At 39.9% G+C, this 21,492-nt stretch overlaps 1 protein-coding gene across 4 annotated transcripts; it reads left to right on the top strand.

Moving 5' to 3' along the window:
- Window positions 1–4,234: 4,234 nt before the first annotated feature.
- Window positions 4,235–21,375, top strand: CIBAR1 (CBY1 interacting BAR domain containing 1). 4 transcript variants are annotated; one of them, XM_085537217.1, is made up of 8 exons: window positions 4,235–4,275; window positions 5,481–5,715; window positions 6,614–6,682; window positions 11,028–11,129; window positions 13,990–14,094; window positions 15,263–15,376; window positions 16,305–16,424; window positions 20,172–21,375. In XM_085537217.1, the coding sequence occupies exons 1-8, from the start codon at window positions 4,244–4,246 to the stop codon at window positions 20,244–20,246; spliced, it is 852 nt and encodes a 283-aa protein (XP_085393343.1). In that variant the 5' UTR covers window positions 4,235–4,243; the 3' UTR covers window positions 20,247–21,375. The 4 variants fall into 4 exon arrangements, with proteins under 4 accessions (XP_085393343.1, XP_085393340.1, XP_085393341.1 ...); XM_085537216.1 differs by lacking the exon at window positions 4,235–4,275 and adding an exon at window positions 5,196–5,265; XM_085537214.1 differs by lacking the exons at window positions 13,990–14,094; window positions 15,263–15,376; window positions 16,305–16,424; window positions 20,172–21,375 and adding an exon at window positions 13,397–13,741.
- The last annotated feature ends 117 nt before the right edge of the window (window positions 21,376–21,492 follow it).

Genomic DNA, 21,492 nt, shown 5'->3' with positions numbered 1-21,492 from the left:
GCAGCCTTAGGTGTATCTGGAAGAGGCCCTCTGAGTGAAAAAGATTATCTGGACTGCTAAATGATGTAGGTACATGTGATACAACCAAGTGCTGAAGAATTATCTCATCTTTCCCTCACTCTAGGCAGCTTCAAATGGGTCTCTCGCAGACAAAGTCTGTGCACAGTTCTGGGAACAATATTCTCCAAGGAAGGATAGAAAAGTCATTGTGGTTGAAACTACATCAGGTCTGCTTCTTCCGCTCTCCAGTTGACTCCCTTTGTTCTTTATAATCCTTCAACTTTATTACAGCAAATTTTGCCCCTCGAATATCTCATAAACCACATCCCAGGACATATATAGCCTCAGTTCCATGCTATAAAAACACTCAGGAGGGCTATTTTGTGCCTTTGCATTATTTCAGCCACTGCGGCGCCGAAGAGGCCCAGAGGAGACATCTAGGCCCACAGCATGGATGCAGCCAGTCTGCCCTGATACCAGAGCTGAGCCAGTAATTGCATTGAGGGCATGAGCTACCCCTGCCACTTGCTGTGGGATCTCTGGAAAGCATTTGCTTAATACAAGAAGCAATTTAGCAACCTGCCCTGAGTAGAAGCACATTCCTAAAGAGCAGCACAGACTTCTTTCAGGAACCCTGCCACAGCTCCAGTATGAGTCTTGCATAGAAAACATGAAGAAACTTCCATCAGAGTTATCGCACCCAGGATGTGATGCAGATGCCTGGCCCAATTGGAAGAGCTTTGGACCAGGTTGCACAGATAGGCATCCAGGTGGGTCTTGAATACCTCCAGTGAAAGAGGCTCTACAACCTCCTTGGGCAGCCTGTTCCAGTGCTCCGTCACCCTCACTGTGAAGAAGTTCTTATGCACATTTGTATTGAACTTCCTCTGCTTCAGTTTGTGGACTTTTCCCATTGTCCTGTTGCCACACACTGCTGAAAAGAGTCTGGCCAGGTCCCTTTGCCTCCTGCACCTTAGATATTTATAGACATTGATCAGATCCCCTGTCAGTTTTCTTTTCTCAAGGCTGAACAGCCAGGTCGCTCAGGCTTTCCTTATAAGAGAGGTGTTTCAGGATGTTCATCATCTTTGTGACCCTCCACTGGACTCTCTCCAGGAGATCCCCATCTTCTTTGTACCGAGGAGCCCAGAACTGGACACAGTACTCCATGTCAAGCCTCACCAGGGTAGAGAAGAGTGGGAGGATCACCTCCCATCACCTGCTTGACCATGGTCTTTTTAATGTACACCAGGATACCATTGGCCTTCTTGGCCATCAGGGCACACTGCTGGCCTCATGGTCAAACTGTTGTCCACAAGACCCCCCAGGTCCTTCTCTGCAGAGCTCCTCTCCATCAGGTCATCCCCCAATCTGTACTGGTGCATGAGGTTATTCTTCCCTAGATGCAAGACTCTACACTTGCTCTTGTTAAACCTCATCTTGTTCCTCTCTGCCCAACTCTCCAGCCTGTCTAGGTCTCACTGAATGGCAGCAGAGCCTTCTGGTGTGCCAACCATTCCTTCCAGCTTTGTATCATTAGCAAACTTGCTGGGGGTGGTCACTATCCTCTCATCAAGGTCACTGATGAAGATGTAGCACAAGACCAGACCCAGCACTGACCCCTGAGGAACACTGCTAAATACAGGCCTGTATTTAGCAGAATCCTGTACTGGATTCTGCACTGACAATCACAACCCTCTGAGCTCTGTCAGTCAGCAACCTTGCCACCCAGTCATCTATCTCACACTTCTTCAGCTTTGTTATAAGGATGTTTGAGACATCAAATGTTTGCTCTCCCCCCATCTACCCAGCCAGTGATGACATCACAGAAGGCTACCATGTTGTTCAAGCATTACATCCACCTGGTGAACCCAGACTACTCCTGATAACCTTCTTCTCTTCCAATTGCCTGGAGATGTCATCCAGCACAAGCTGTTCCATCACCTTTCCAGCAATGGAGACTGACTGGGCTGTAGTTTCCTGGATCAAGAAAAATAACTTACTACCCTCCAGTGTTTATCAAGCAGCAAAGTGGATCACCACCAGTTTTGTATAAATATGAAATTGAGAAAGAATTATCAGTTGCTTGTTCTTGTTGACTCACACTTCATAAGAAAATGGCAGTCAGATTGAGACAAAGCCATACTTTCTTACAAATTGCTTGAAAACAAGACATCAAAAAGCTTCATATAGCAGCATATTTTGCTTTTCACCTTCAAACTCAGTTTGCACAGAGAGAAGCATAGAAGCAAAAATGTTTACCCCAAGGTAAGCAAGAAAGCAAGTATAAGAACTCAGCTTATAAAATACATAACTTCATAAAAGTATGAGTGTATGTAATGAACGAGATCAGAGAAACCAGCTAGTCTTACCTCTGACAGCAGCCAAAGCTCTTTGAAAGAATTAAGGATACAACAGACATTCATAAATGATCAGAGGCTTATATATTCTAACCAATACTGGATGGTGTAGTACCTGCCTTAAGTAAGAGAACTGCAAACCCAAAGTTGTGAAATTACGGGAAAAGAGGAAATGTTACAGTAGAAGAAAGGTCTTGAAGTTATTAAATCTCAAAGCCCCAGTCCACTGTGAGCTAAACGCATATGTTAAAATTAATGTTATTTGACATTCAAGGTCTACAGTGATTGCCTTTCTATGCAAATAATAGGATTGGGCAGCATAGGTGGAGGAGAAAATGGAAAACTATTGAAAATAATAATTAAATATTGTAAAAAACATTATTAAGATACAAACCATCATAGCAGAAAAGAAGCAGTCACACAAACACACACAGATCTTATCAATTACAGAGATTCCATCACAGAAATATGCACAGATGAACCTCCAGACTGATGTGGATCTGTTTGGTATTGCTATGCCATATATGCAACATTAGTGAATGACTTGAGTATTCTTCTGCTATTTGACATATATGTCTAGGATAAACTCATTGATGCAAAATTCAGTCTAGTAGAAGGGTTCTACCTTATCAACGACTGCAGTGTTCTCTGAATACTACAGAACAAATTCTATCCCAACTTGTGTGCTTGAAGTTACCCCAGAATCGTGTACATCATGTTTTTTTCTACCCAGCTATGACAGACAATTCTTTTGTCTCAGTGCAATTCTCTGCAGACAGCTGGAGCTTTATGCTATTTCTCAGTACAAAAGTGCAGGGAATTTACTTGAGTTCCTTTTGAGGGGAGAAGCTGCAGGGAGATTTCTCACTGAGAGCATGTTTAAACCGATACCGCAATATAAACAGACATCATCATAAACCTTGTTAGTTGCTTGTGCTCTGGAGGAATATTGGAAAACACTGTCAATTGGATATTTCAAAGCTTTCTTATCTTTAGAATTTGCCATTTGTAAGATATCATCATCTGCAGTATGTTACTCTAGAAACTTACTTAGAGGTAATAAGCAGGAAATTTGGCATTATTTTCAACATCATAATTACTTCTAAATCGTGGTACAAAAATATTTTTCCCCTCCGTGATTGATGCAGCTTGTGCTCTTGTGTGCGCTCTGATGACTCAAAATTTCAACAGGCCCTTATGACATTAAAGTAATTCTTTCCAACCTTTCATGTGCAGCTGGAGCTGCTAGGCCATACATTCTAGGCCTATCTGTAGCATCACGTTAAGTCAAATTATGTGCAAAATCTGCATATACAAATTATGTTTTTAAATGCCTATGCAAGTCACAGAATCACAGAATGACCCGTGTTGGAAGGGACCTCAAGGATCATGTAGTTCCAACCCCCCTGCCTGGCAGGGCCACCAAACATACACATTTACTAGATCAGGTTGCCCAGGGCCCGTCCAACCTGGCCTTGAACACCTCCAAGGACGGGGCATCCACAACCTCCCTGGGCAGCCTGTTCCAGGGCCTAACCACTCTCCTAGTGAAGAACTTCCCCCTAACATCCAACCTAAATCTTCCCTCTTTTAACTTAAAACCATTTCCACGTGTCCTGTACTTTAGAACTGAAGCAGATTTAGTTTGCAGTAAAATAAGCTACTTTAGTCATTACCCTTTTGTGTCTTGTTGCACTGACAAGCGCAAGGCCACCAGTCCCCATTAACCATATCAGTAATACCATGTTAAAACTCCCCTCCCCGACCCCCTCCATCCCGTTGTGGGGCGGGGCGGGGGGCGGGCGGTTGTGGGTGTCCAAGGAGACGGAGCGCACGCCGAGCCCGCCTCCTCCCCGCCGGGCCGCCGCCGGGCCGCCGCCGCCATGATGATGCTGGGCCGCGGGCTGGACGCCAGGTAACGGCGGGCGGGGCGGGGCTCGGGGCTGCGAGAAGGGAAAGGAGGGGTCCCGGGCATCGTGGGTGTGTGGCTGAGGTTTGATTGTGGGGGTAACCGCGCTCTGTTAGGGGTCTCTGCCCGTCTTTCCCCGCTTGGCCGGGTTGGGTGAAGGCCCCGGTTCGGTCGCGGTGCCGGGGAGCGGGTCCCGGAGCCCGCCTTGCTGCTGCTCTCGGCCGCCTTGTGGTGTGCGAGGAGCTCTGGGCTGAGTTAGAGACTTAACTCATAGTCGGGCGCTAAGTTTGCGATCGCCTCCAGGCGGTATTGAAGAACGAAGAGTTAAGAAGGGTACAAAATAAATACAAACACAAAACTTGTCGCACCCTCGTTTAAGGAAATGGTGCGTTTCGTGCCCCAAAAGCGTTATCTGTAGGAGTACAACGACATTTAAATTGCCAGAGGGCTGAGGAGCCGCGCCGGGTGCTCCCTGCTTCTAACACGAGGCCCTACCAGTGAGGTGGGAGAGGAGAGGCACACAGGGTGAAATCTTTGCTGTTCTGGTGGTTCTGTGCTCAAACATGTCCTGAAGGGCTGAATAACTTGGATTTATTTTCTCTTTTTATATATGAAAGCATGAGGTCTGCTTGGAAGCATCATTGAGGTAGCTTGCAGTGAAGCAGCTTGTTTTCTCCCCAAAGCAGTACTTTTTATTTCCTGAAGGCGTACTTTGTCTGAAGTGACTGCGTTGTTGCTCAGTCTTAAAGTACTAATTTTTTTTTCCCCACTCATATTTCTGACTTGCCCTCTGTTGCCCGATTCCTCAACCCATCATTTGTCCATATAGATTGCAGAGTGCTGCAGGAAGCCGTGTAACCTGTCTCGTTTGAGACCTGCGGATGTTAGCGCTGTTATATCAGTAACAGTAATCCCGAACTTTGTTGTTAAACCGCAGTAGGAAGGCTTCTGAGAGATGACTTTTGTGATTTGGGTTTTCCCCTATCAGATCAGTAAGTACAAATCCTGCTTTATTTTGTTAATCATAAGAACGTGTTCCGCTAGAACATTACGTTAGCATGTTACATTGTTAAGAGTAGGTCTGTGTTTAGCAGTGAAATGAGATATCCAAATCGCATATAAATGATTCACTGTGTAATTATATGGTTTCTATGCTGTATGCGTTGTAAACATTTTTCTCCTCCTTCTTTTTCGTCTTCCTTGGTATCTAGGGACAATCAAACGAGACAAATACAAGATGCTGTTTCAAATGTGGAAAAACATTTTGGAGAATTGTGCCAAATATTTGCTGGATATGTACGTAAAACTGCCAGACTACGAGACAAAGCAGATCTTCTAGTAAATGAAATATATGCATATGCAGCCACAGAGACACCAAACTTAAAAGTTGGACTGAAAAACTTTGCAGATGAATTTTCCAGACTTCAGGATTATCGCCAGGCAGAGGTACAAAATGAAAGCTGTACGTGTTGCGTTTGCCATCTGAACTTTGCAGTTACTTATCTGTGATTAAAGGGAAAAATATGCTCTGTAATCAGAAGAGAAACATGGAAGAAACCACTCTTAAATAAGCACAGAGCTTATTAGTGCCAGAGCAAGAGAAGCTGCCAAATCGCTCATAGTTTACTGTGCTAATAACTTTAGTGAAAACTGCGTGTAATTAATCCTGGTGAAGTCAATGAAACTGTGCATGTAAATGCTCACAAAATTCGAGATAGAGCAATTCTGTTACTGGTCTCAGATTCTGGATTATGATTTGAGATTAACGAAGCGGTGATTTTGTTTGATTGATTGATTAGTTTTGTGACTTGAGTTGTGTAGCAACGTTTTCCTCTAGCTGAATCTGTGACCAGAAGCAGTACAGAAGAGAATCTTTGACTGCCAGCCTGAGGATGCTGTCAGGGACCACTTTAGATATATGTAAGGCTGCAGTTCAGTGCTTAACATGTGTCAGTATTGCGGCACTTCTGCTGGGTGCATAAAGTGTGGTTTGTGCCACCTTTAAACCTGTGAGCAGGACTGTCACTGTTACAAAGGAATGGTAATTTATGATCCAGAAATGCCAAGATATGAGGAAAAAGAATTCATTTACTTTTACTTGATCGAGACAAATTTTGGTGTATGTATTTATTCTTTCAGGAGGGCACAGAAAATTCCTACTTCTAGTGCTGTATCTTTTATGGTGTATGTAGAACTTGGTGTTTAAGAAGTAGTACAAAACGCAAAGATGTGGATAGTGTAATGGGGTTGATCAGTTGGTTCGTTTGTTTTCTAAGCTTTGTTTAATTGTTTCTGCACACTGTGCATGCAGATGATTTTAGTGGCCTCATGTTTTCTTTTGTAGGTTGACAGGCTTGAAGCCAAAGTTGTTGAACCTCTGAAAAGTTACGGCACTATAGTGAAACTGAAAAGGGTAAGTCAAACGTGCTGGCTCTCACCAAGTGCTCTGTGGGGTTCTGGCCACTTCATTGAAAAATTCTACTTTGTGATGGGGGAATGGTTGTGATTCTTTGTGTGTGTGTGTGTGTGTGCGTTGCACTAACCAGTGTAACTGAAAGGTTATATAAGAATGCATCTGGATTGAAGCTATCTACGTGATGGAGGAAAAATGTACTGACTTAAAGGATGGAAGCAAATATTACTTGTATGTCTGTGTATTACATAAAGCTTACCTTCAGCCTGTAAACAAGTCTGTAATTGACGTGTATATCTTTATCAGAGCCCATGTGAATAGAAAAGTCAAATGGTGAATACTATTGTTTTACATACAAAAATACCAGAAGTGTTTTTGTTGTGGTTAATCTGAGCACACTGTGGCACTGCATCTCAGACTGCAGTATTTTTCATATGTTTTTGTTCTCGCATTACTTCCATATGGTGATGAATCAAGCACAGTGTTTGCTATATTGTTCAGCTATCTCTTGGCATTATGAAGATATACCCTGCGCTCTATTGGTCCTTGGAAAGCCAGTAGACTATGGGGTCTGGATTCTAGAGTTTAATATCTAAACAGTCACAGTGAAGCACAGTTGGTGAGACCTAGAACTTGTCTGAGTATTCTGTGCGTTGTAAATACTGAAGGTGAGAGACCAGTTTCTTTGCAATGCTGTTAGCACAGACATGAGAAGACATGCAGAACACTGCACCAGTGCTTGGCACTTGGGAAGCCTTGAAGTACTGCCTTAGGGAATCCTGCACTGCCACTGACAGCCAGTACGTGTTGGGTATGAACCAGCTGAAGCCAGGTCATGCCTTGGCACAACCAATGGCATTTCCTGTCATCTTTGCCGCTCAATGCTATAAAGCATTATATAATGTTTATCACAGAATCACAGAATTATCAAGGTTGGAAAAGACCTAGAAGATCATCTAGTCCAACCATTACCAATACTTCCCGGCTAAATCATATTCATCAACACAACATCCAAACGTTTCTTGAACACTCCCATGGTCGGTGACTCCACCACCTCCCTGGGCAGTGCATTCCAATGCCTGACTACACTTTCCGAGAAGTAATACTTCCTATGTCCAGCCTGAATCTCCCCTGGCGCAGCTTAAAACCATTCCCTCTAGTTCTGTCATCAATTACACGAGAGAAGAGGCCAACCCCCAGCTCACTACAACCTCCCTTCAGGAAGTTATAGAGAGCAATGAGGTCTCCCCTGAGCCTCCTCTTCTCCAGGCTGAACAATCCCAGCTCCCTTAGCCGCCCCTCATAAGGCCTGTGCTCCAGACCCCAAGATGTTTGCTACAGTGAGGAGTCCAGGAGCATTCCTCAACTGTAAATGGGATACAGCAAAATACCTTTGAACTAGGAGAGATGTTAGTAAAGATGTAGGCTACCACTTTATTTTTTTTTTTCCTGCTAATTTTTAAAGACTTTGGTTGGAACTTCACCTGGCTGGTCTTTTGTCATCTTCAAACAGCGGGACGTTTTTTAATGATAAAATTAAGTTTGTCACCCTATACAGGGTACTAGCATAGGACCACTTCCACTGGTTAAGTAAACCTGGTATAATGTATCGTTATATCACCCTTTTTTAAAAAAGGCACTTTTTATGGGATCTCTTCAAGGGTATAACAAACTACTTCTGTGCTGCATGTAAAAATACCTTGCTGTTTCCTGTGATAATAAATTCATTAAAGAGATCGAGGTCAATCAGAGTACATTCATCTTTTAACTGCTAACATAGTAAAATAGTTTGAATGAGAGGTGTTTACGCTTTTACTATCTTGAGTAGCAATATGGGGCAGAGTTTGGCTGCCACAGTGGAAGCTGGTTTAGTAGCCTTGGCATGGAGTGCAGCTTCAGTTTAGGATTTGTTTCTGTTTCATTGTCCTACACATCAAACTTCCTTTTCTGCTTTCTGGCAACTCTATTCCTGGTTCCTTTTCTTTGCATAAAACAGGACATCATAAAATCAAGGTGATCCACCTGCAGAAGAAAGGACTGGTTTGCTTAAATAACTTCACAGTGACTAAAGCAGTTAACAGTACGGTGAGGAGGATCTGCTGGCTCTCTGTTGGCTGTAGCTGTACTTATGTATGGTTTGAAATGCGATGGCTGAACAGAGAGAGTTATAATGTCGCTTAAATTCATGAATGAACAGTTTAATATTCTGTATCTCTCCTTTTATCTCACTGGTGATTCCATTCCATTCCATCCCATTTCCACTTGGATGTAATTAAAGCATGTTTTCCAAAAACACATCCAGTCTGGGTCTGCAGACACTGGAGGAGAATGTATGGCTGTCTGTGATATTTAGTGAGTGGTTTGTTGAGGTTTGTGGTGTTATGCTTTAAATGAAAGATTTTTTCCAAATCTTTGGTTTCTGTTTTATGTTCCACTGATATTAAAGAGCTCTGTGATGCTCTATTTTTTTTTCTAGATGAAGGTATTTGGACACTAATAATAAACAGCTTTTCATTATTTTCAATAAGCTAATATTTAGAATCCTAATTATTTCACCACACTAACATTGTCCCAAGCTTTTGAATATTTATATGGCTCCTCTCCCTTTTCAGTTTTTCAACATCTCAGGTAAAATACGTATGTAACTACATACATGTACATTCAAAACATCAATGTATCACCACCACAGCATCACCAAATCTTTGTCAGTCTCTGGCTAGCACCAAAAAAACACGTATGTTTGATGGCTGTTCTTGCCACTGGGAACAGGAGTGGAGAAGGAAACAGTACTGTCAGCTCCCTTAGACACTTCCTAAACCATTGTGTGCTAGAAAAAAAAAAATACTGATTTTTATAATGGCAAGTAATGTTTTTGCTCCCATTCTGAAGTGTACTTAGGATGTACTTTGAGCCAAGTGTTAATTCCAACTGAGTGGTTCAAATGAACCTTGACAGTCACTGCTGGAAAAAGGGCCCAGTCCTGTTACATAATAACACCAGACATTGAGCTGTAATTGTTAAATAACAAATGGCTGTGCTCTATGGCAAAAATAAGTGTCTTTTTGCCTCTCTCCATACTTTTAAATTAAAATACAAAGCATCAAAAAAGCTCTTTTTTATTATTGCTCTTCTTGAAGCTGGATGACTTCCATACAGGAGAAAGCCCTTTCTAGTGGTCTTTCAGCATTAAAGGTGCTGTGACTTCCTTCTGCAAGAACAGAAGCAAAGTTAGTTTTGATAGTCTAAAGGAGTGGTTGTTTTTATTATGACAGACCAGCTCTGTCTGTGACTCTAAAGACAACGCAAAATGAAGTCATATACACAAAGACATATAAGTGTGCAGTAAGGACAGAAAGCAGGAAGAAAATGCATATTGTGATGCTGACTCAATTAAAGGCTTATTATTGAAGAAACATGCAGTATGTCATCAGCCTTTTCTGTCTCATGGACGAGGGATTATACTGGGGGAGACTTCTTGGAAGGGCAACAGGACAATGGGAAATGGTTATAAACTGGAAGAGGGTAGATTTAGACTGGATATTAGGAAGAAATTCTGTACTGTGAGGGTGGTGAGACATTGGCACAGGTTGTTCAGTGAGGCTGTGGATGCCCCCTGCCTGGGAGCATTCAGGGCCAAGTTGGATGGGGCTGTGAGCAGCCTGGTCTAGAGGGAGGTGTCCCTGCCTACAGCAGGGGGTTGGAACTCAATGACCTTAAAGGTCCTTTCCGACGCAAACCATTCTATGATTCTGTGATCAACAAGTTTCATCTTTTCCAGCTACATCATTACTAGGATGTACTTAATTCCAAATGTAATTAAGCACTTTACTGTGTATACAAATATGCAGTTAGTTTACCATTTTAGCCAGAAATTTTCTATGTCAGATTAAGCTCTTTGTAGCAGTTTTCTTCATAACTTGTATTTTGTACCTACTGCTGCCTGGTGTTTTTTGTTGTTTGGTTGCTTTTGTTTGTTGTATTTCTTACTGATTTCTTAGATGTTTTTTAGTTCTAAGTGACAACTTGATTCCATTGCTGAAGTAGAATGGACTTGACTTCCTTCTGCTTTGAGATCTCAGTTTTTGACTGTCCACCGTACTTTCTCTGAAAAGACATCAATTTCCTTACTTTTAAAATCGTAATGTGCATTACAGAGTTGTGCAAGGTACTAAACTCTCTTGATCCCCGTTGCCTTGTTTTTCAGGGCACCATTGAACAGGATAAGATCAGTAAAATATGGTTTAGTTTAAATGTTAATGTTTTCCGGTAATCCTCGTATGACAAAAGATGTATTTCACATTTTCCTAAATCTGTTTTAACGTGTCTAAAACATCTTTATTTCCAGGATGATCTTAAAGCAACTTTAACAGCAAAGAATCGAGAAGCCAAGCAGTTATCTCAGCTGGAAAAGACACGTCAGCGGAATCCATCAGATCGACACATTATTGTATCCTGTATATCTAGTGACTATAAGATTTTATTTTTTAATTTTCCAGGGATGAAAGTATTTAGAAAGTAAAAGAAGAATGCTTCTTAAAGGGACTATTTGGGTTATTGATTTTAGGGGGCTTGTGTTGACTTTGAATCTAAGTTAATTCACTTAAACTCGGTAATGATAAGTTATGGCATATAATCATTGCTTTGTTATCAGATCTCTTTTTGACTAAAAAAAAACACTGAAGCAGATGATGCATTTATGCAGGAGGGGTAAGCATAGATTACATCTGAAATACTGATGGGCTTTGACAATAAGTAGACACCTTTTCTATGTCTGCAGTTTTTGCTTTCTTTTCTTTCCTGTAATTTTGGTAATTCTGCTTCCTTGTATCTAGGCAGGATCTGAATGTCCTCTAGCTGTGAGATTATGTGTGATCAGAAAAGTTGCAATTCTGCAAATTGTGGTCAAGTCAGACCACCCTTCCTCTCAAGAGACCAGTGACCCTTCTCAGTATATTCCAGGGAAAAATTGAGCCTCTACTGAATTTCTATTAAAATTTTATTGTAGTTTCAAATTATGAAATTATGAGAATCTAGAAAATGATCCTAGTTTCGTTTCTTTACAGAATTTAAGTTCATTTCTATGTCCTGTTTTTCTTGCACACTGGAGTTGGATACAGGGCTGCACAATAAAACAGTGGCATTCTTTGTAGGATTTCAGAAATTAGGATCTTTCTAGCAAGTGGGGCATGGTACTGCAGAAAAGAGAAATGACCGGGATGGTCAAATGCCACCCAGGGCAACCACATACTGTTTTTCTCTATGCCAAAGAATGTCTGGTTATTTCTAATGAAATCAACTAAACTAAGTGATGACTAATCAGAGTTCCTCTTGTGACATGTGGGTGTCCTCTGTGGGACTGGAACTTGAGCTGTGATGTAGAGTTCTCCTCCAGTAAGATTAAGATGGTAAATATGAACAGTAAGACATTATATCCTTGCAGGAAAGCTGTTGCCTTTTTCTTGTCTCTTGTTCTAATTCCTATTTCATGTATGTATCGCTGGCAACTTGTTTCTTTTGTCTTTTTGCACTTCCAAATGCCCTTTCGTGGCCTGGCTTCTTGTGACACCTGTATTTTTGTACTTAAGATTTTGCTTGAAAACTTAAGTCTATTTTTGCATATGCCAAAGGCATACACGTACCAAATCCCATGCGTTTGCATTTAAAGCGATCGGCACAAAATGCCCAAGAAGTACTGGGAGCAGGAAAACACTGTGCAACTTTGTGAGGCTTCCGCACCAGAAAGAAACTCGGCACTATAAACACTCTTTGCCTTGAGAGAAAAGAACGCTGCAGTTCAATAAGTTATATGGCAGTCCTGTGATAAATTCTGGTAGGAGGTGGGTACAGTGCATTTGAATAAGTGCAGACTGAGAAGAGCTTGTTTCCTTTTGCATGTAGTGTCTTGTCCCAGTCTTTTCTACCAATGCCCCACACAGTCTGTCTACTCTTTCTTTTACGGTGCTTCAGTCAGCTTCTCTACCACACTGCCCAGGTCCCAGTTAGCGATATTCAGAGCACTTGTTAGGAGAGCTTAGTTCCAACCCCTCGCGCTCTTGCCAAAGAAAGAACATCTGTTACACTTCAGTTGGGCTGGAATATGTTCAGTTACTTTTGAGGATGCGTGCAGGCCAGCTTTCAGATCTGTGAGGTTTCACCACGTTCCCTGATGATAGCATGGCTGTTAGGCTCCAGCAGTGTTTCTATTCTTCTTCAACAACTGTCATATTTCTGCAGCTAACAACTTTGGCCACAGAGAGCAAAGGAATTGTACTTGTTCCAGATTTCAAGCCCATTTCAGAAACCATGCAAGTACTTAAGCTTTGCAAAGAGTACCTTGTCAAATATTTTTTTTTCTATATAAACATACATCTTTAAAATCAAACCTTTTTTTCCTGAAATGACCTACGTAGGTTGTCTGAATTAATTTAAAAATCAAAAAGTAAATAACCCTCAGTCCAAGACAAACAGCTGTCCCGAAATACTTCAGTCTTGATGCCTGAATTCTGTAACAAACTGTAAGAAAGCTTTAACAAACTGTAAGTAATGCCTTGTAACAGGAAGCTTCAGACGATCTTAATAACTCTTGCCAAGTAGAGAGAAGTTGTCAAATATCTGAGGTAAATGTTCTACTACATACAACATGTGGAAGTGGAAACGGCTACTTTTATGACTATTGATTACTTTGCCATTCGTTTCCTTTACTGTTACTTCCAGTCACAGGTGAGTGTTTCAGAAGAGAAAATATCCAACTGCTGTTACGGAAACTATGCGGGTGTCTCAAGTTTGAACATCTCACTCTACAACAAAGGAAATCCCTTTCCCAAAGCTTCTGCACATATCTGGCCAGTCTATTTAAGATGGCTCAAGAAAATACATTTGATCATCATAGAAATAACATAACTGTATTTGCATGTGTAATGGCTGCTTAGGCATAACAGCTAACTTTGACAAAGGGTGACACAGTAGTATCTGGGAAAGCACAAAATGATATTGTCTGCTCATCCACCACTCTGGCTTGCGCATTTCTACCTTCTCATTTATTAGCAGCTCTACTAGCAGGTGAGTATTAAGAAAGAGGGCCAGAATAGTGAGGCTTCCCTGACTGCCTTGAGTTACTTTTATTTTTCATGTTTTGGATCAGAATCCCAACAGTATAAGAGACATCTTTATTGAAGCTACAAACCCAGTAATCCAGAAGTGTACTATTTTAAAAACCAGTACTTAAAGGTTTCATAGCAATTATAACAAAGAAATTTGTATCAAATATAGGAATAATTTCATTAATAACATTCGTGTTACTTTACCAGGCCGAAAGTGAACTGCAGAGAGCTTCACTGGATGCAACACGAACAACCCGGCAGCTAGAGGAAACCATTGATAATTTTGAGAAGCAGAAAATAAAGGACATAAAAGTACGTGTGCTCCCATACCTGTATGTAACACCACGCTTTGCCATGAATAACATTTACTATATTTACTCTTCAGGAAGATTTACACCTGCATAAATATAAAACTTATGATATTGTGTATTTCATAATCTAAGTATGGTGAGCTTTGTAATTTGAAAATTGGTTCATTATTCTTAGTTTCTTGGATTGAGTTTTCCTGAGTTAGATTTAGTGCCTGCGGTATCTAACAGTTGCTTTAGTCAACTTCACTGGTAGCTGCATTTCCTTGTACCAACAATGGCTGAATTAATAGCAGCAAAACAAACAGAAATAGTGAAAAGTAAATTATTTATTTATCCCTGCTAAAGTTTGTGTAGGTTACTGGAAAGCACCAAACATACAGTGACTGCAAATAATCAGAGCTTTCATCTCCCTCTTAATATCAGACATGATGTAGCTTAAGTCCTAAAGACTACAGTAATTGAAAAGTGTTTAAACTGTGAGATATAATAGTAAAATGAGATAGTTTTTATTAAGACTAAATAGGAAAGAATGATTAATAGGAATAGGAGTGGGGAGGGGAAAAAAGAAAACAACAGCATTTGATGTTACATAAAAATATTGTGTTGAGTTCTGTACATATCAACCATTATGGGATGTTTGATATATTTGTTATATATATATATAAATTTTATATATATATATATTTTATAATATTATATAAAACAAATATATCAAACATCCCATAATGGTTGATATGTACAGAATATATAACAAAAACACATAATTGTCTGTAAATTATAGATGTGTGTAAAGTTTACCATAGATTTGTTGAGTTAAAAAAGATTCCTATCGATAAATAAATATGTCAGTGAACAGTTGCGATTGTGTTGAGAAGAAAATCATCTGAGTTTTTAGTATGTTTTATTTACTCCTTGTAACTCTTACCTTCAGTGTTGGAGTGCTTCCTCCAAATTTAGTATGAAATGACGACAGGTAAGATGACTGACCAGCCAGTATTAACATGTAATTTCTGAAAATCGGGTCTGACCACATTTGTTACAAGAACAAATTGAGGTATTGTGCAGTTATTTGTCTCATACAGATACCAAGCATAGAATTCAGTAGTTTATGGCATTTCAAATAGAAATACTTATTGCATTACGACAACCTTGTTTTCATTTCCTTTTAGAACATATTTTCTGAATTTATAACTATTGAAATGTTATTCCATGGGAAAGCTTTAGAGATTTATACTGCTGCCTACCAAAATATCCAAAATATTGATGAAAACGAAGATTTAGAGGTAAGAGTGATTAAGGTTTGGTTTTCAATTTACTCACTACAGAAAGACAGTCTCCCACTTCAGCAGTATTTATTTCTCATACACAAAATGCAGCGTTATTCTTCTGGTTCCCAGAACTTCTTATTTACACTAAGCCCTTATCTGCATTTCTTCAATGAGCATACAGGTTTATAAGCTCAGATTGTTTAGAAGCAGAAAAGAACCACGCAGATCATCTAATGCTTCCCACAAAATAAAGACACTTTTCCAAAACTAATTGTAGTCAGTTTTTAAAGAACACCTCTGCACTGAAGTTTACTGCATAGATACAGAGTAAGAGAACGCTACGTTGCGTTGATCATTTAAAAACTATTTACTCCATTAAAAATTTCCACTTTCTGTTACGAGTTGTGTTATTTTCTGTCTTTCAGTTGTTTTACATGAGGCTGTATGCCGTGCTGTTCCAGTTTCAGAATTAAAATGGCATATAGCACCATTTACGTATCCTTCACGTCAGTATTTTACCTTTCATAACCAAATTTTGGAGTTCTTGTTAATTTGACAGCATATACTTTCCATGAAAATACTGACTTACCATAATCTTGTCTTCTTTCATGTTCCGAATGAAGCCTTGCACAAATTATTCTAATATTTTTGGTATGAGGCTTAGTCCTGGCTATATGGTGATGGGAAACCATTGCACTTTTTCCTTTGCAGATTCCTTCAGATATCTCAGAACGGCTACTTTGACTACATAAATGCACTTAAGTTTCAAGTTAAGCGGTGTTGTTACCTCAGCTAAAAGCAATCACTCCAAACTGCAGTCAATATATCTATCTAGAGCAGAGTTAATTGTGCAGTGCTGCACTTTTATTAGTGCTGGGTTTGTGACAGTTAACTTGCAAGCTGTATCCTGGCACCAGTGTAACAGCTTTCTTCATCTGAACAGGTTTTTCGGAGTTCACTTTATCCACCAGACTATCAGTCTCGCTTAGACATCGTTCGTGCAAATTCAAAGTCCCCCCTGCAAAGAACTGGCTCCTTAAAATCTTCACTGAAGACAGTACAGGTAAGAAAAATCAAATGGTACATCACTGTATATATTTCCATCTTAAGGAAAACCTTAGCTAATGTAAATGTACATTAATCCACTACCTTTAGTCAGTTCAGGAAAGGCAAAAAGTTTGGGCATTAAGATCATATTAACTTCTAAATAATGCAGCTTCAATTTTTATTTTTTTTTTTTAAGGAAAAAATACAAAGTCAACTTTTTAAGCAAAGTTGTTTATTTTTGAAACTGCCATTTCCAATGATACCATTTCTTTTATTAACAAACTGGGGCATCTTGCAGTGCAAAGGCCTAGGACCTACTTGGAAACAGAAGTGATGCTCTTTAAGTAACATTTGCATATTCCTAGTCAGAGTTTCCAGATCCCACTGTGGATTCCCTACTGCATCCTGATTCAGATTAGTGATACCTCCTAGCAGCAAAGCAAAACTAAGACCAACACTCCGAAGCTTCAGAGCAGATGAGGTAAAGGAAGATGATAGAAATTAGTGAAAAGCTGGACCAAGTGTCACTGCTTCTGCACTGCTACCTTGCAAAAAATCTTTTACTGTTGTTTGCAGCACTGAACTTGCAGATACTGTCACTAAATAACTTTTTTTTTTTTATTGCTAAATTGGTTCTTAGTAGTGTTTCAGTTATGGACACGGCCAAATTTAAAATGTCCGCATCCCAGTCTTTGGATAGCCATGCACTGGTAGTGTAACACTGGAAAGCTTTCATAATTGCATACTCTGCATTACTCCTTCCCTGCTCTCAAAACTTAGTTACAGTTGAGTTGCTCTTGTTGATGAAAGTGGGAGTTGTGCCATCTGAAAAGATGAAAGAAAGCTGTATTCCAGGGCATGGTGACCAACTTTAAATAGGCTGCCCTTTTTCAAACAAGCAAATTTCAGGTTCAAGTTATTTCAGAAATTACGGTTAAATGGTTAAATTCCTTTTTGAAGACCAGAGAAAGCCATCAAAAATCCACTGCCACAATCCTCGAGAATTCCCTGCAATGCCATAAAACTTCATCAATGTTACAGAAGTATTTGTAACTTCAGGTGAAACAGCTGTATGTTTGAACTGTATTGAGAAAAACCAGAAATCAGAACATTTAGATGGTCAGAGATGGCACAGACTCTGTTTTGACCAACTTGCAAGTTTACCTTTTCTCCCCAACCTCTCCTTTGGCTATGTGTTTTAGCTTTTAATGTTCTCTTATTATTCTTATATCTGAGTGGAATAGAAAATCACTTCGACACAGAAGGTAAAATAAAGCTATCATACTCTTACGCAATGTATTCAGAGAGGAGGATCACAGCCAAAAAAACAATTGGAATGGAATATGTTACTTAGCGCAGTCACTAGAGAGCAGTAAAGAGACGCAGACACCCTGTTCAGTACCCTCCAACTACACTGCTCTTTTCGATTCTGCAAATACTGTTTGCATCAGCTCCTTGAATTGCACTAGGGGCTACAGTCTCTTAAAACCACCAGACACCTCACTAGCCAAACGTGCTCCTTTCAGGAACACCTTCAGGTGACTGGCGTGGTCTTTCTGAAGATTTTTCTCTCCTAAAGTTTTCACAACTGTTTGATTTCACGCATCACAGTCACCTTTGACTGACCATAAGTCTGGAATTTACGATTCAAAGCAATATAAATAGCACTAGTTTGCAGAACAACACAGACTAATGCTGTGCTGAAGGGAAAAGAAGGCACTGCGTGGGATGAACAGTGCCTATAGTAATACAGAATTTGTTTTGCAAAGAGGTTAGCTCATAGCATCCTAGAATTAATTTCTGGTTCTGCAACTGGTTTTCTGTGGTTATTTCAACACTGAAAATCAGAAGTGATCCTTAAACATATAGCTGGATGTGATAGCCACTCTGTGGGCAGCAGAATATTTTAACCACTGTTACAAGTGTACACAGCAAGGTGATTAACACTGTGTGTGACTAGCAAGGAGAAAAAGCCATCATTAGCAGGAAGAGGAAAGCAGAAGCTTTTACTCAGAAATGAAATTTGAGCTCTCTTCCTTCTAGAGCATCTACATTTCTTAAGACTTAATTTTCCAAGGTTTTGTTTGGTTTTTTTTTAACCTATTGAAATGAAGCTACCTTAAGAGGCTCGATTTGCAGCACTCCTTTATCTCCAATTTCCTCTTTCACAGAATCAAAGAAAGCTATTTTAGGCATTTAGAACAAAGTCTGATCTAACGATTAACTCAAATTTCCTGTTACATTCAGAAATTTGGAACCGAGTATTTGTGTAAACCTAGATGGTGTATTTTGTGAGCATCAACACAACCGAGGAATTTTCTGCTTTCATTAGTTTGATAGTTTATGCACACACAAAAAGATTCTGGTAGATAAACAGCTGTATGAAATTTCAGAAGTCAGAATTTAACAACCAGCTTTTAAAATGGAGTGTTGGGGGGAAAAAAAGGAAGTTTTGTCTTCAGTACTGAAGTTTGTAAGTTTATATATACAACTGTGTGTGAGAAAACTAAGAAAGCATTAGAGCAGCAGCTGCCCTCAGAAGTGCTGAATCTAGAATCATTGTTCAGAAACATTCCAGATGACAGAAACAGGTAGACAGCCATCTTCATTGAGTTCAGTGTTTCTTTTCTTGGAGGACGGGGGGAACAAACATCTGCATTCTACCTTAAATTTCATGTACTCCATATTTTGAGCAGAATCTTTAAGGAATGAGATTGAACTCATTAGAAAAAAATGTGTAGCGGCAGAATCTTAAATAATTCTGATGGTCAAGCACTGGGAAAAACATTCATGTGTGAATCAAGACTTCTAGTTAAGTGTCTAACTTGTCAGAAACATCATAGAGCAGCACAGTTCTGAGTTTCTCAGCTGAATGAAAAGGTTTGATGTCTTCAAGATAAGATTACTCCCTAACACTCACCTTCAGCCTGCTATCTAGGCCGCCAGCCTAGCAAAGAATTGACTTAAAAATCAGCAGCATTTAATATTAACTCAATCAAACAATCATTTTCCTTATCATATCAGCAGTCCTCCAGACAATGGGAATGTTAAGCTTTTAAGACCAATATGCTATATTTCTATTTTGTACCTGTTCTCTTTATGTTGGCATTGTGCATTTTCATAGAATCATAGAATCACAAGGTTGGAAAGGACCTATAAGATCATCTAGTCCAACTGTCCTCCCTTTACAGAAATCCCCTAAACCATATCTCCTAGCTCCCTATCCAGACACCTCTTGAACACTGCCAGTGAACCTCCACCCCTTCCCTGGGCAGGCTGTTCCAGTGCCTGACCACTCTCTGAGAAAAAAAGTTCCTTCTTATGTCCAGTCTAAACCTCATCTGATACAACTTGTGGCCACTTCCTCAGGTCCTGTTTGTTGCCTGGCAGAACAGGCCAAGCCCCTCCTCATCACAACCTCCCTTCAGGAAGTTGTAAAGTGCAATGAGGTCTCCCCTGAGCCTCCTCTTCACCAGGCTAAACAAACCCAGCTCCCTGAGCTGCTCCTCATAAGACTTGTACTCCAGCCCCCTCACCAGCTTTGTTGCCCTTCTCTGGATGCATTTTAGGGCCTCAATGTCTTTCTTGTAGTGAGGATCCCGAAACTGAACACAGTATTCAAGAAGGGGCCTCACCAGTGCTGTAATTTGCAGGACTAAAGGATAAACGCCATCAATAAAACCACCATACAAGTACTTTAAGTACCAACAGAGAAGTTTTTGTTCCATGATTTAGTCATACTTACGTTGCATTTTCATTTTAGATTTCTAGCAGTACAACAAGAAAAAATGAAGAGGAAGAAGAGGAGGAGGAAGATGAAGAGGAGGAAGAAATATAGATGAAAAGACATAACTAAACTGTTATGTCTGAGTGTCTTAATTGACTGGCAAACAGAAAATACATCTTTTTACATAAAGGCATTTATGTTTTAATCAAGAACTTCACTGTAGTTGTATTTTTAAAAATTCCAGCAGGAGCGCGAGTTGGCACCAATGGTGTGTTCTACAGACAACAAACCATCTGTTTCAAAGAAAGGAATGTTAATTTGGTGAAAATTGGCACAGTAGCTAGAAAATGAAAAAATGAAATAGAATCCAGTATTACATTGTCCTAAATGTTCTAATAGCGTGGTCATTCATTTAAGCTTAGACAGAATCATAGAATTGTTTGGGTTCAAAAGGACCTTTAAGATCGTGTAGTTCCAGCTCCCTGCTATGGGCAGGGACACCTCCCCCTAGACCAGGCTGCTCACAGCCCCATCCAGCCTGGCCTTGAATGCTTCCAGGGAGGGGGCATTCACAGCTTCTCTGAACAACCCGTGCCAGCGTCTCACCACCCTCACAGTACAGAATTTCTTCCCGATATCTAGTCCAAATCTACCCTCTTCCAGTTTAAAGCCATTTCCCCTTGTCCTGTTGCTGCATGCCCTAAGAGTCACCCTAGCTTTGTAGCCCCCCTGCAGGTACTAGAACACAGTGTTCAAAAAGTGCACTGAGCTGACAAGCTTATTTTCTCATTCCTGAGACTTGACTAAGACAACTTTTGATTCCTTTCCACATACAGAACAAAGCATTAACGATTACGGATCTAGCCCAGTATCTTCTTTCAATACTGTATTTCTTTTATTTAAAAGTGCCTTTGTACTGAACCTAGTTGATATTTTATATAGTTGACAATTATTATGTTAGTTGAGATTCTCTATGTATAGTTCAAATTTCATGCGCTTAAATGGTTAAGTTGCCATTTCCAGCAAAGATATAAGAAATTACATTGTGAGTGTAATTTTCAGCTTTACTATTTGCTAAATGTATAAACAGATCTTCATAAATTCTATGAAAAACGAAGATTTTTTTAAAGTTTTTAAGATATTTAGCATGTGTATAAATATAGAATTTAAAACTGTAACTGGGAGAACAATTTCAAGTTAATAAACAAATAGTCCCTCAATTAAAGAAATAAACCCTTCATACTGATGTTGTCCTTTTTCACTGACATAAATTATGCAACTCACACTTAACAGAACAAGAAAGGAAGTTTTGCCAAAAACTAATGTGATAAAAATCTGAGTGAAATCTGGTTAAAAA

This window comes from Coturnix japonica, chromosome 2 (genome assembly GCF_054131305.1).
Source record: "Coturnix japonica strain WE chromosome 2, WE-NBRP24, whole genome shotgun sequence".
Lineage (NCBI taxonomy): Eukaryota > Metazoa > Chordata > Aves > Galliformes > Phasianidae > Coturnix > Coturnix japonica.
Note: the sequence above shows the minus strand (reverse complement) of the source record. Positions and strands in the feature narration are given on the sequence as shown.

Coding starts and splice junctions, on each gene's coding strand:
- CIBAR1 (XM_085537216.1), top strand. CDS start 5,225: ATGACTTTTGTGATTTGGGTTTTCCCCTATCAGATCAGTAA. Junction 5,266..5,480: donor TTCCCCTATCAGATCAGTAA/GTACAAATCCTG, acceptor CTTGGTATCTAG/GGACAATCAAACGAGACAAA. Junction 6,683..11,027: donor CTATAGTGAAACTGAAAAGG/GTAAGTCAAACG, acceptor CTTTATTTCCAG/GATGATCTTAAAGCAACTTT.